At 42.3% G+C, this 15,119-nt stretch overlaps 1 protein-coding gene across 2 annotated transcripts; it reads left to right on the forward strand.

Moving 5' to 3' along the window:
* The first annotated feature begins 1,619 nt into the window (after nucleotides 1-1,619).
* lrrc2 (leucine rich repeat containing 2) lies at nucleotides 1,620-13,052 on the forward strand. 2 transcript variants are annotated; one of them, XM_036144784.1, is made up of 10 exons: nucleotides 1,620-1,800; nucleotides 3,421-3,562; nucleotides 5,978-6,114; nucleotides 7,514-7,605; nucleotides 7,671-7,827; nucleotides 8,010-8,146; nucleotides 8,223-8,368; nucleotides 9,866-10,018; nucleotides 10,097-10,266; nucleotides 12,047-13,052. In XM_036144784.1, exons 1-10 carry the CDS (start codon nucleotides 1,677-1,679, stop codon nucleotides 12,094-12,096), a joined length of 1,308 nt encoding a protein of 435 aa, XP_036000677.1. In that variant the 5' UTR covers nucleotides 1,620-1,676; the 3' UTR covers nucleotides 12,097-13,052. The 2 variants fall into 2 exon arrangements, with proteins under 2 accessions (XP_036000677.1, XP_036000678.1); XM_036144785.1 differs by having other exon boundaries at nucleotides 1,740-1,800; nucleotides 3,392-3,562.
* The last annotated feature ends 2,067 nt before the right edge of the window (nucleotides 13,053-15,119 follow it).

A 15,119-nucleotide genomic window follows, 5' to 3' on the forward strand; every position in this document is an offset into this window, starting at 1 on the left:
ATCTATCTATCTATCTATCTATCTATCTATCTATCTATCTATCTATCTATCTATCTATCTATCTATCTATCTATCTATCTATCTATCTATCTATCTATCTATCTATCTATCTATCTATCTATCTATCTATCTATCTATCTATCTATCTACCTACCTACCTACCTACCTACCTAGTTGTGCATTTAGTTTCTCTTTAAAGGACCGACAGCGCCCCCGTGTGGACAAGCAGCAGAACTGCAGCAGGCTGCTACCATCCATGAAACCAGGACCCTCATCAGGTCCTCTCTGAACTTTAATGTATAAAATAAATCAAAGGTTCTGAATGGACTTTAAAACCCTGATGAGATTAAGAGAATTCAAACATTGAGTCAAACAACCATGGATGTGTGGAGACACTTTCCCTTTTTGCTCCTTAAGAGGTCCAGTCAGGTACTGTGGCCTTACGAATGTTTTCTGATTCAATGATCGCTCTCTGTTGGCTTATTTTAATGTATTTCTGACGGTTTCTGTGCTTTACATTTAGTTGTTACTCTATTTGTTACTAAAAAAAGGTGTTTTTGTGTACATTTACCACAATAAGACGGAGGTACGATGCTGAACGAGGCATCTTCTCTGCATCGCTCCATATAGGATCCCCCAGTAGGGCCTGGAGAGAATCTCCTGATTCCTCGGCTGTCTGGGTTTCACAGCTGGACCTGTGAGCTCCAGGAACCAACGGTAGACACGCCGCAGTGGGTGGAGGTGTGGATGATCCACACCCACAGAGCAGCTGACTTCCAGCAGATAAAACATGTGAAGAGTGTGGCTGTCTGTTTGGGCTGAAGACTTTTAACCACTTCATCTATCTCAGCATAAAAGACTCTCAGTTCTGGATCAGTCGGAACACGAATCAGAGTTTTTAGGATCATTTGTTGTTATTTCATCTTTTAGCTTCACCTTCTCTTTGTTTCCTCTCTGCACAGCAGCTCCACCTGGCCTTCAGTGAAGCCGTTACATGGTCCAGGTAAGCTGGGCTGCTGGTGTCAGTGTGGTCCAACCTGCTGCTGGTCCGGAACCAGCGCCTCCCAACATGAACACATCAACCCTGTTTTGAACTCTTTCCTCTGGCTTCCTGCTCGTTATAGAAGGGATGGATTTAATACCTCGTAATGTATTTACTCCTGATTAAACAGGTTTTCCAGGCGGTCATGAGGTGATCCAGTCAGTTCCAGGGAATCACTGGAGCGGCCGGGCCTTTTCAGAGCTGCCAGCCACGCTCCAGAACCAGATCCCTCTGGGAGTGCCATCACCAAACGGGCCGTTTGAAAAGCAAATTACACAAAAGGCAAGACGAATTTATCTGTGTAGCAAATTTCAGAACAAAGAATGCAAAGTGCTTCATGCATGCTAAGTATGAGGGATTGCTGCAAAGCCATCAACAATGCAGACGACTGTCCACTGTGGCTCTACGCTCTTTCAGGAGGAGTGAATGCTGCTTGGAGAGACTTGATGCAACCTGCTGGGTTTCCTTAGATAGGAAACTTTCTGACCAACCTGGAGGATCTGATGGAATCTGACTCTGAAAAGAGCCTTGAGATGACATGATGTGAATTGGAGCTGAATAAATAAAGTGAACTGATGGATCAGACGGAGGCTCCTGTGTGTGAGCGGCCTCTGCATCATGTGACGCGGCTCACATGCAGCAGGATGCTGATAAAAATAACTCGCTGGGTCACACAGAGTCCGGTCACAGCGTGTGGGTCAGGATCAGTAAACAAGCTGGTGAAAGTGGATGGCGTCCGGACGCTAACAGGGACGCAGGTAAGAACCGACGGATTCTGGGTCACAGCTCAGAACTTTAACAAGATAAAACGGCTCTTATGATTTAACAGCTTCTAACATTAATTTACTCATTCATATGGGAGCAGCTCAAATTAGCTGCTTGGTATTAAACTGTGAAATAATTAATGAGCCACACCTGAGATTTAATGAGCTTTGCATTAAGTCGTTACATATTTCTAAAAAAAAATGTCCATATATGTTCAGCCGATCATGACTGTTTGTCTTTTAACTTTAAGATTTTTCTTCCAGCTTCAGGTAAAACAGAACATTAGAGCTGATGTCATTTCAGTCATTATTTAATCAAATATTGTTTTAAAAATTAAACTAACTAGGTTCAGTATTACATTTAGTATTTATTTGTATGTAAATAGTGAAAATGTTCTGTTCAAATCAGCAGCTTTCAGCTTTTCTCTCCGTTCCTGAACTGTCGTCAGTGTTTCTGAACAGAAATCTGCGTTCTTCCGCTCGCTGATGATGTTTCACAGAAACCCTGTTTGGGTTTTAAACGAGCGCCGGTGCTGCTGGTTCTCCCTGGAATTAACCGACGCACCCAGCTGCCTGAAAAGAGCCGTAAACATGTCAGCGGCTTTAAAAGGCTTCATGACTCAGTCTGGCCAAAAGTCAGAAAGCAAATCAGTTTTCAGACTCGGTTACTGTTCATTAAACAGCAGATATCTGTTTTCCTCAGGATTAATATTTAATAAATGGAGAAAAATCAACATGGAAGATTAAAAGACTAAAAAAAGAAATTCTGACTTGAACTGTTAACCCAGAATCAAAGCTACTGTCTGTTAACTGTTTAAAACAGAAATAAAACACAGATTTAATCTACAGACTAGGTCATTAAAAGCTAACAGGCTAATTAATGTTTAAAGTTCCTGATCCGTTATAATCTAAGAGGTTCGGACGTTTGGAGGTTTAGTTTAGTTTGGACTCAGAACCACTTGGAAAAGTTACTGAAGTCAAACATGTCAGAGTTTCTACATCAAACAGGATCAAACATGAATTATCTTAATCTGCTCACGTTGGCTGAACTCTCACAGCGTTGGGGTTAGAAGAATAAATCTGTTTAAGTGTTTTTAGCTCCAGGAACATTTTAGGGAAGGTAAAAAGATCCCTTCAGGTTACAAATTTTCATATTTCCTCCAACTGAGCTGCATTAATGCCTCTCTGCTCACTTTTAACCAATTATGTTGTTGCTTTGATTTGAAATTAGCTCATTTTTTGAGCTTTTGATGAAACAAAAAAATTACAAAGACATTTTGATGTCTGGTCTTGGTTTAGAGTTTTTTTTAAATCTCACAGTTGTTTCTGTAATTATCGTTCATGGGCCAGCGTTTCTGATTCGTAGGATTTCTTACTTTCATAATAAGCTAAAAATCATGAAATTCTTTCGCTCTCATCACCTCAAACCTTAAAAGTTGAAATCTGATGTTTCAGTTGCATTTATACCTGAAGAGAAAGATTTTACAGAATGTGGCCGACACAATAAGGAGGATTAAACAACAATAAAATACCTCATTACTCTGTGTCAGTTTAACTAACAATGAAGCTAGTTTTCCTCTAACGGTTCCGGTCCAAACCCAAACCCCCCGGCAGGTGCGATGGGTCCGAACAGGAAGGTGGACGTCCCGGTGTACGATCTGTCCATGGTCCGAGGCATCTGGGAGGTGCGAGTGAAGAAGCACAGACACAGGCAGAAGAAGGAGCAGGAGCGAATGGAGAAGAGCGCCCTCGCCAGGTCAGTGACAGAATCGTTTCTTCACATTACTGCCTGAAGGGGGCAGTGTAGTCTTACAGCAGGGTAACTCACCCCTACATCCACGTCTTCTAATGATGTCCACATGTTCTGCTCCTTATTTTGACAATTTAACGCACATCTGTTGAACTCCTGCTGTCACGTATGAAACCGTATTGTGACGTCACCCAGAAACGCTGGCGTGGGGCATAATCGTCTTGCTCCTCCATAGCGAGCAGCAGCAATGAGCTTTGTGATCAATCTTCAAGTTAGCGCTTTAGTGTTTTATATCCTCGTTTGTTAGGTTAGGGAGAAAGTGTAGAGGGTTGCCTTATTTCTGGACGTTCACACATGGACCCATCCCGTCCTCCACTGCCGCCCTGGTCCCTCCATCTTTCATCGTGCTACTTTCCCTCATCCTGACCGCAGCACCACCCGCTTCATCCCCACACTGAGCCATTTAAATCCAGACAGAAGGAAGCAGCTGTTTGTCCCTTCAGAGTTTTATGTACTTTACATATTCTACTGGAATAGATGCTGTTAAGGCTGGAAATGACTTAAATTATGACATCAGGCATCTTGACGGGTTCCAGCAGCTGCATTCACGACTATCTGAGTCTCAGAGGGGCAAAGATGTCCAGAGGATCTCCGGTTTGTGTGAGAAAATAAGTGAACTGAATTAAAGCAAAGTTATTCATCAGAGGAGACACATCTCTCCCCCTGCAGAGCAGAACAGAACATCATGAAGCCATCGAGGAGTCTGGAGGAACATCAGGAGCCGCCTGAGCTGGACAGCCCTGACCTGTGGTCCTTTAGGAGGTTCTGCATGTAGAACCATCCTTCAACAGATGATAGGACCTCATGGAGCAGGCGTTACTCTGGAGAACCTTCCTCTAGCTCTGCATCCAGAGTTCACAGCCTTTACTGAGTCCAGAGAAGCTGAGGTTCTCCTCAGAGGAGGTTCAGCTTCTCTGGGCTCAGAGGCTTCTGGGATGAACCAGATGGACCAGTTCTCCAGATCCTTTGGGGAAAAGGAGCATCCAGCCTGTTGTCAGCAGCCCGGCTCTGTGATGGTCAGAGGATGGATCATCTCCTCTTCTCTGACGGCAGCATTGATGCAGGAAAGTCCAGCATCCTCTCCAGAGACGTCCGTCAACCTTAAAACAAGGCGATGCACGTTCCAAAGGTCTGGCTGAGGAAGAGGAGGGTCCAGATCCTGCACTGACCTGAGGGAATGTTGGAAAACTCAGAAATAAGAAGTGAGACGAACCCGATCTGGAACTGTGGGAGGCCTTTAGCACATCTGCAGGAAGAACGGCACAAAATAAAATCTGCAGCATGCGGTGAGTCAGTGCTGGACACTGAGCTATATAATACACTGGAGTGCTAATCGCCCGCTGTTAGAACGAGTCACTGTGAAGCCACCAGCCGCCATATTGGTACTCCCTATTTCTCCTCAGTAACTAGGGAATATGTGCGCTACAGCATCGAATAACGAGGATTTTCTCATGTTCAGGGGGGGCTTAAAACTTTTAAAATGTCAAATGCCATATACTTTTATGTTCTAAAACTTTCAAGTACTGAGAAAGTCATGTGCTGAAATATTTTGCATTTTATTTAAATAAATAAATAAATAAATATATATATATATATATATATATATATATAACATTTATAAATATATATATAACATTTATAAATATATAAATAACTATATACAAAAACATATATTTACATATGTATACATATATATATACATATATACATATACACATACTTATATATACATATATATATATATATATTTAATATGAATAACATGTAAAATATTTCAGCACCTAATTTCCTAGTAGCTGATAGTTTTAGTACATCCACTGACTGTAGAATTACCTGTGAAACGTTTTCACTCAGACAGAAAACTGCTTGTTGTTGCAACCAAATCCTATGGGATTCTATGAGAGTAGGGAGTAGCAAGATGGCGGCCAGTGACTTCAGTTTTTCGGCAAAATCAGCACTCCAGTGTATAATATAGCTCAGTGGTGCTGGAGCAGAGGAGGGAGGAGATAGGAGAACGTTACGCAGAGGGAGAGGCAGCTATGAGCCGCTGGTCGTGTTGCAGCCTGGAAGGCAAAAACATGGAAGAAGATTCAATGAGACAGAAATGTGCTGCCGTCCTCACCCTGACGGCAGCTTTTCAAACTATTCCCTGAGACTGACTCAGACCAGCTGACTGTTGGTAGTAAACCATGAGAGCAGAGGCTGGTTTTAGTGACATGAACACACGGTGCTATTTATAGGCCAGTGTTGGTGCAGCAGGTCAGAACAAAGGTCACATGTCTGCATAACAAACCAAACATCCAGCCTGCTGGACAGAAATGTTCCGCCGCTGTTCTCTCGTTAACACGTCTGTCTGTGCAGGATTGATCAGCAGTGGCAGTATCGCATCTACTGTAAGACTCTGAAGACCAAAGAGCTGGACCAGCTGCATCTCTACCTGGAGAGATCCACCCTGAGCGACGTCCAGCCACGCGGGGGACGTCTGGAGCAGAAAACAGGTACCGCTGACCAGCAGCTCTGCCCCGGAACATCTCACCTGGATCAGCCGGAGGCTTCTCACTGCAGCGTTCTGACTTCCTGATAGCAAAATTACATTAGAAGCAGCAAATATATGAACTTCATCAGGATTTAGAGGATAAATGTAGCAGAGTGTCATCAGCATAACAGCGGATAGTTACCCTGAACCGGCTGATGATCCTGACTATCCTGCAGTCTAATAAGCTGGAAGCATCGATATAATGAAGGGGAATTGGTCCAAGCACAGAACCCTGTGGTTCTCCTAAAGTAATCAGTGTATGATCAGGGAGTAGGGCTGAACGATTTTGGAAAATAATCTAATTGCGATTTTTCTTTCTTAATATTGCGATTTAATGCGATTTTTCCCCCAGTATAATTTATCATGTCTTTTTAAACATATACAAACACCAAATCAATTTGTTTCCTCGCCGTGCAGATTAGTTGCTAAAAGACCCGCAGCATCTAAACTCAGAGCAGAAATGATTGCGTTCTGCCTACAATATATTTAAACCAAAATTGCAATTTTGACTTTTCTCTGCATTAACCACAAGCAACAAAAATGGCCTCTAAATAAAGATGTTTGTAAACAAAGACTATTCAAAACAAGAACTTTTAATGTTTCTATTAATCAGAATATTGTTCAACAGAACAGCTTTTAGTTGATTTGGACATCAATCCTTGTTGAACATGAAGTGCAACCAACAAGCAACTCTATGTATTAAACTTATTGACCTTTACTTAATGCTATGTATGATTATATAAACTCTAAAACAAGTAATACAATTAGATTATCTCACTGCTGCAACTGTTTTCCCTTCCATGTGGAGGTAAACCCACTTTAAACATTTTACTGACACCTAATGGACGTGTCTAATTCCCTGATTGTTACAGAGCCAAAAATTGCTGACCTCTACGATTTGGAAATTGCGTCTTTTTAAATCGCGATTATATTGAAAATGCGATTAATTGTTCAGCCCTATCAGGGAGCCGCTGAGATGCAAATAGGAGGAACTGGTTATGTACCGAACAGTCTTGGTTCCATTGGACCCAAAAGAAAGAACCTGAAAAAACATTTGTCCAGAGTTGGAGGGATTGGTCTTAATGTCCTGGAGACCTTCGGGTCCAGGAAGGACAGGTCAGAGGTCACGATGGACCCTCTTTTTGTCCCTGATAGTGGCAGAACCGTAGCAGACTGGGCCGTATGAGGACAAGATGGACTAAACGAGGCCAGCAGAAACTCCTGAGCTGGAAAATGATCTCCTTATTTTGTGCATTTAGCAAATAGAAATAGTTTTGGTAATCCTGACTGACTTAAAGCAGGCAGAGTTTAGTCTGATTTAACGACAGACAGTGAGGAAAACGTGTTTTTCTTCCTGCCAGAAGTGCAGCAGCAGGACAAGAGGGTCCAGCAGGAGGAGGAACATCCAGGTCAGAAGAGTCTGGTCTTCCAGCTGGAGGGAGATGGCTGGATGGTGAGTGCAGACGTTCAGACGGTAAGGACGCTCTCCCTGTGAGGTTGACCTGATCCGCTCCGCAGGACGTTCCCCGGGAGCTGCAGTGGAGGACCTACCTGCAGGAGTGGCACATCCGGAGGACAAGGATCCGCCAGCTGCCGGACTTCCTGGCTCTGTTCACACAGCTCACCGTCCTGGAGATTCCCAAAAACCTGCTGACGGAGCTGCCGCCGGAGATCGGTGAGAGAGAGAGGGCTCAGGTCTGACGTTTACCTTCAGAAACACGGCAGAATCTCTGAGCTGCATGGTTCCATCTTCTCTGTTCGCTGACTCTTCTTTAACGGGGCATAGCCGGTCTTTTCCTCCTGAATCTGCTCTCTGACTCCATGATGGAAACATCTAACCTCCTCCTGCGTGTGCAGGGAAGCTGAGCGAGCTCCGGACGCTGAACGTCAGCTACAACCGTCTGTCCAGGGTTCCTGCGGAGCTGGGCCAATGCGAGAGGCTGGAGAGGCTGGAACTGGCGGGGAACCGCTGCCTGCGCGAGCTGCCGTTTGAGGTGAGGCCGCCGGCCCGCAGAACACGGCAGAACCTTTAACGGGTCACTGGATGCTCCGCCCGGTTCTCGCCTGCAGCTCAGCAGCCTGAAGCAGCTGCTGCACCTGGACATCTCGGAGAACTGCTTCGTCTCCATCCCCGTCTGTGCTCTGAGGATGACGAGCCTGCAGCTGCTGGATCTCAGCAACAACCACCTGACCGACCTGCCGCAGGACATGGACAGGTAACCGGCTGATGATGTCATCACCGCACCTGGTGGGAAGCATCTGAATAATCCAGCCTCACCTGTAAAATGTGAACAGTAGATAGAAAGTACACCCTGTATTAGTTGTCTGTCAGGACCGCTGAGCTATATAATACACTGGAGTGCTGATTTTGCCGAAAAACTGAAGTCACTGGCCGCCATCTTGCTACTCCCTACTCTCACAGAATCCCAGAGGATTTGGTTGCAACAACAAGCAGTTTTCTGGCTGAGTGAAAACGTTTCACAGGTAATTCTACAGTCAGTGGATGTACTAACACTATCAACTACTAGGAAATTAGGTGCTGAAATATTTTACATGTTATTCATATTAAATATACCTATATGTATACATAAAAGTATATATATATATATGTATACATAAAAGTATATATATATATATATATATATATGTTTTTGTATATTGTTATTTATATATATAAATGTTGTATATGTATATTTAAATTCATAAAATGCAAAATATTCCAGCACATGACTTTCTCAGTACGTGATAGTTTTAGAACATAACAAAGTATATGGCATTTGACATTTTAAAAGTTTTAAGCCCCCCCTGAACATGAGAAAATCCTCGTTATTCGATGCTGTAGCGCACATATTCCCTAGTTACTGGGGGGAAATAGGGAGTACCAATATGGCGGCTGGTGGCTTCAAAGCGACTCGTTCTAACAGCGGGCGATTAGCACTCCAGTGTATTATATAGCTCAGTGGTCAGGACGTGTATAAAAAGTTCTGATCTTTACCGGACCTGAAACTAAGGTATAAAAACGACGTCCAGAGCGGAAAGACATCAGCAATGATCCTGGAGAAGCAACTGCTGCTTCCCATCAACCTGCGAAGGTTTTAAAGTCATGTTCAAACCAACCGGAGCAACTTCCCAACGTCAGCCATTGGTGGAGCACGGTGGCGGGGGGGGGGTGGGGGGGGGTGATGATGTGGGCCTGTGGGCGTCGCCGTTTCCTCCTGCTTTAGACCTCCAGGTTCCTGCCTGGCGTTGTGTTAACGATGCTACACAGATACAAACCGACAACTCCTGCCTTTAATAATAATCAATTACACAGTTAGTCAATAAAGTAGAATATTATCAGAAGGTCCATTTGTTTCAGTGACCCAAGTTACTAATGTTACAGATCATTTACTCAGACTGATGTTTTAAAGCCATTATTTCAGTTTTTTTGTTAACATATGATAAAAGCACACATTTATGATTAAAATATTACATCAAACTGATAAAAAATATTTATTTTTAAATACAGAAATGTGGGATTAATGAAAAGTATGTTTAATCCCTGTTTAAAGGTTGTTACTTTACCACACCACAGAGCCTCATTGGAACCCATATTTAAACATATTGAATATGACCGTAGATGTTTTCTGAACCTTTTCTCATTTTTATGCCTCGTTCTGCACCAGGTGTACTTTCTTTTTTTACTCTAAGCCGTTCTTGGCGTGTGTGTTCAGGCTGGAGGAGCTCGTCACCTTGTACGTCCACAAGAACAACTTGTCTTACCTCCCGCTGTGTCTCACCAACATCTCCACCCTGAAGATGATCGTGGTCAGCGGCGATGAGCTGACCTGCGTCCCGACCAAGCTGTGCACCGACCCGCAGCTCAAGTACGGCAACGGCACCGTCTGAGCCCCCTAACGGCGTCTCCATGCGCCCAGAACCACAGGTTTGTGTTTCTGCTGCAGGTTCATCCGCCTCTACGACAACCCGTCCAGCCAGAAGAGCAGGAAGAAGGAGGAGGAGAAGAAGAGGAAGGAGAAGGAGAAGAGGAGGAGGTGGAGGGAGCAGGAGGAGGTGAAGGACAGCAGCGAGAAAGAGTTTATGGAGGCGTACATCGGCACGCTGAAGGACAGAGGTGAGATGAAGGTTCTACTCCAGGAAGTGGGAGGTGAGGTCAGGGTGTGGTCAGATACATACCCCCCCCCCCACACACACACACACTCCCCCCCCCGGTAGGAGACCCCAGGAAGACCCAGAACCCACCAGTGGAGCAGGAGAACGACCAGGAGAACCACTTAGCTATATTATACACTGGAGTGCTAATCACCGTCTGTTAGAACGAGTCGCTTTGAAGCCACCAGCCGCCATATTGGTACTCCCCATTTCCCCCCAGTAACTAGGGAATATGTGCGCTACAGCATCGAATAACGAGGATTTTCTCATGTTCAGGGGGAGCTTAAAACTTTTAATATGTCAAATGCCATATAGTTTTATGTTATGTTCTAAAAATATCAAGTAATGAGAAAGTCATGTGCTGAAATATTTAGCATTTTATTTATATAAATATATATCATTTATAAATATATAAATAACAATATACAAGAACATATATTTACATATATGTATACATATATATACATATATACATATACACACTTATATATACATATATATATATATTTAATATGAATAACATGTAAAATATTTCAGCACCTAATTTCCTAGTAGTTGATAGTGTTAGTACATCCACTGACTGTAGAATTACCTATGAAACGTTTTCACACAGCCAGAAAACTTCTTGTTGTTGCAACAAATCCTGTGGGATTCTGTGAGTAGGGAGTAGCAAGATGGCGGCCAGTGACTTCAGTTTTTCGGCAAAATCAGCACTCCAGTGTATTATATAGCTCAGTGAGGAGAACACCTGGGGCAGGGCCGGATTATCCATAAGGGCCAGTGCCCAGGGGCACCAACCGTGGGGGGGCACCACATGACACATGCTTTAAAAATATATTTTTCTTAAATTGTTATATTGTTTACTTGAAATTGTTGAAAGACCATGCATTATTCGTTTTGTGAACACTGATGTCACAATAATAATAAATGATAAATGATAAATAGATAAATAGAGAGAGCAGAAATGTTCCACGTTTTCACGATGAAACGATTTACAATAAACTAAAGTGTTGAAAATCTAGATTTAGGGGCGTAAACAAACGGAGATGTTCTGACAGAGGTTCTTCATTTCTTTGCTCTGTGAAATCAAAGCAGGGCTGAACACGGAGCCCTGAGGCGCCTCAGAGCTACGACGGAGTATTAGGGCCACACATGAAGAGAAAAAATATTTTTGCCATGACGAGATTAAACTCGACATGGCGACTTTAAAGGCGACATGTCGACATTAAACTCAACATTTCGAGAATAAAGTTGAAATGACATGTCGACTTTAATCTCGACGTGTCGACATTAAACTCGCCATTTCGAGAATAAAGTTGATATATCGTGGCGACTTTAATCTCGACATTCCAAAGTTTGGAGAACAGAGCAACCGCGCTCCACAGCTGCAGTCTCTGCGTTTTAATTAAGTGTGAAGGTAGTCTTTGCCGTGGTGCAACTGTACAATCATCACTGGAAGCGGTGGCCTACCAATAACGTAACGTCTTTTCCTAGTGACGCTTACCCGGGTTCGCAGTTCTGAATTTGAGATTCTCGAAATGTTGAGTTTAATGTCGACATGGCGACTTTAAAGTCGACATGTCGAGTTTAATCTCGTCATGGCAAAACAAAAATTTTCCTTCATGTGTGGCCCCTAATACTCCGTCGTACAGAGCAGATCTCAGATCAGTTCAGAGCTGAAATAAACAGTTTGTCCCATGAAGGTTTTACAGCGTCCGGCTTCTGTGTTTGTCCCTAACCAGACACCGTCCCCTACTCCACCACCAAGGTGTCCATCTCCTGTCTGCTGTGAGGAAGACGACGAAGAGTCCCAGCTGGACCCGGATCCTGGATGAAGCTCAGCGCCGAGGTTCTGCAGAGTCCAAAGCGGCTGGATGTCAGCGCGGATCAGAACGTCATTATGTTCAGTTTATTACAGTTAAAATCATTTTAAAATATCTCAGACTAGGAGAAGAAAATTTATTTTTTCTATGCTAAATTAATCAAGAATATCAACATTTAATAACATTTTAACTACATTTTCCCAGTGGTTTAAATTTCAGGAAACATTCTCTAAGATAATTTCTATGCCGATGTTTTGTTATAAATGAGACATTAATGTCAGGATGAATAATTCCTGTAGATTTTTGTAAAGGCCTTTAAATTTGGCAGCAGACTGTAGTTTGTTTCATTATCTTTAAATTTCTATTTAAAAATCAGAATCCAAGCAATTTAATTCACAGTGGAGTGACCTCCTCGTATTTTTTTTTTTAAATAATTTTGTGTTTTCTGAAGCTTTAAAAGTCCAGAAACAGAAAAAAGTATGAATGTTTGAAAGCCGTTAACTGGGCGGCTGCAGAACGGTTCCAGGGTTTAACCTCAGGATGATGCTTTGTGGCTTTTTGCTTTGAAATAATTAGGAGACCAAATAGATTTTTATAGATTTGTTAATTGAAAGGTTTTAACAACATTTGATGTGAATATGCATCTACATGACCTTAGTTTGACCTTTTCCTGTGTTGAAGTTTAATTACTAAGATTTTCAAATTAATGTGTTGTTTTATGTTTGGAATAAAATTTGTATTTTTTTCCATTTCATTAAAAAAAGTTTCTATTTTCACTGAAGTGCCATCCAGATGTTTCTAACATCTTTCCATAGTTTTTTTTTTAGACTCGAGTAAATGTTTTTGTGTGAAAAGTATTTTCATTTTCCTAAAAGCTTCTGGCAAGAATTTCCAAATGCTTTAAATAAAATGTGTTTTAAATATCCAACGACTTCTGGCATTTATTTAATTTTATTTTATAAACAAACTTAAATATTTGATTAACTGTACTTGTCCTATTAGATCTCAGTGCTGCATTTGATAAAGTTGATCACAATATTCTCCTACAAAGACTTGAGCATACTGTAGGGATTAAGGGAAAAGCATTAGGCTGGTTTAAATCTTATCTGTCAGACAGATTCCAGTTTGTTCATATTAATAATAAATCTTCCTCAAACTCTAGGGTCACTTGTGGAGTACCACAGGGTTCAGTCCTTGGACCAATTCTATTTACTATATATATGCTTCTGATTGGCAAAATTATCAGACAGCATGGGATTAATTTCCACTGTTATGCTGATGACACTCAGCTATATTTATCCATAAATCCTGATGAATCCAATCAGTTACTTCGACTGCAGGCATGTCTTGATGACATCAAAAGCTGGATGACTTTAAATTTCCCGCATTTAAATTTTGACAAGACAGAAGTTGTAATCTTTGGGCCAGAGTCTTCAAAAAATAAACTTCTTAATAAGTCACTTAATCTGGGTGGCATTAACCTGGCCTCTGGTAATAAAGTAAAAAATCTTGGTGTTATTTTTCGACCAAGACATGTCATTTAAATCCCATATTAAACAGGTTTCCAGAGTTTCCTTTTTCACCTCAGGAATATCGCCAAAATTAGAAACATTCTGTCCAGGAGTGATGCTGAAAAACTAGTCCATGCATTTGTTACTTCGAGGCTGGACTATTGTAATTCTTTACTATCAGGAAGTCCACAAAATGCAGTTCAAAGCCTTCAGCTGATCCAAAATGCTGCAGCAAGAGTTCTGATGAAAATCAACAAGAGGGATCATATTTCTCCAATTTTAGCTTCCCTTCTTTGGCTTCCTGTTAAATCAAGAATAGAATTTAAGATTCTTCTTCTAACATATAAAGCCCTTAATAATCAAGCTCCATCGTATATCAGAGCTCTGATTACCCCGTATGTTCCTAACAGAGCACTTCGCTCTCAGACTGCAGGTCTGCTGGTGGTTCCTAGAGTCTCTAAAAGTAGAATGGGAGGCAGATCCTTTAGCTATCAGGCTCCTCTCCTGTGGAACCAACTCCCAGTTTTGGTCCGTGAGGCAGACACCCCGTCTACTTTTAAGACTAATCTTAAAACTTTCCTTTGTGACAAAAGTTAGAGTGGCTCATGTTACCCTGAGCTACCTCTATAGTTATGCTGCTATAGGCTTAGGCTGCTGGAGGACATCAGGGTCTATTTCTCTCACTCTGCTGAGTTCTCCTACTGCTCTCCAATCTGCATTGTTTGTTGTTATTTCAGCTTTTAACTTTCTGTTCTCTCTCTTTTTCTCTTCATAGAAGGTACACCTGGTCTGGCGTTCTGTTAGCTGTGACATCATCAGGGGAGGCAGATCATCCTCTATTACCATCTAACATAGAAAGTACTCCTGGGTCAATGTGAGCTTCTGTGCTTTCTGTGTCTCTGCTCTGTCTTCTCTAACATAGAAAGTACTCCTGGGTCAATGTGAGCTTCTGTGCTTTCTGTGTCTCTGCTCTGTCTTCTCTAAGCCCCAGTGGGTCGAGGCAGATGAGCGTTCACACTGAGCCTGGTTCTGCTGGAGGTTCTCCTCCCTGTTAAAGGGGAGTTTTCCTCTCCACTGTCGCTTCATGCATGCTCAGTATGAGGGATTGCTGCAAAGCCATCAACAATGCAGACGACTGTCCACTGTGGCTCTACGCTCTTTCAGGAGGAGTGAATGCTGCTTGGAGAGACTTGATGCAACCTGCTGGGTTTCCTTAGAGAGGAAACTTTCTGACCAACCTGGAGGATCTGATGGAGTCTGACTTTGGAAAGAGTCCTGAGATGACGTGTGATGTGGATTGATGCTATAAATATAGTTTAATTCAAATTGTTACAGCGGTTTTCTGTAGATCATCTCTGATCCGTTGTATAATGTTCTGCTCTAGTCCCTGGTTCTGTTTGCGGGTTTCTTCCATTATCAAGATTTCTCCAACTTTAAATATTTAACAAGAACAACACAAAATGCTAACGGCGAAGAAGAAA

This window comes from Fundulus heteroclitus, chromosome 12 (genome assembly GCF_011125445.2).
Source record: "Fundulus heteroclitus isolate FHET01 chromosome 12, MU-UCD_Fhet_4.1, whole genome shotgun sequence".
Taxonomy (NCBI): domain Eukaryota; kingdom Metazoa; phylum Chordata; class Actinopteri; order Cyprinodontiformes; family Fundulidae; genus Fundulus; species Fundulus heteroclitus.

What these genes read in the sequence shown, in the direction of transcription:
- lrrc2 (XM_036144784.1), top strand. Translation starts at nt 1,677, where the DNA reads ATGCAGCAGGATGCTGATAAAAATAACTCGCTGGGTCACACAGAGTCC. An exon ending in TGGAGGGAGATGGCTGGATG is followed by an intron (nt 7,606 to 7,670) that starts GTGAGTGCAGAC and finishes TCCGCTCCGCAG; the next exon opens with GACGTTCCCCGGGAGCTGCA. An exon ending in CGGCACGCTGAAGGACAGAG is followed by an intron (nt 10,267 to 12,046) that starts GTGAGATGAAGG and finishes GTCCCTAACCAG; the next exon opens with ACACCGTCCCCTACTCCACC.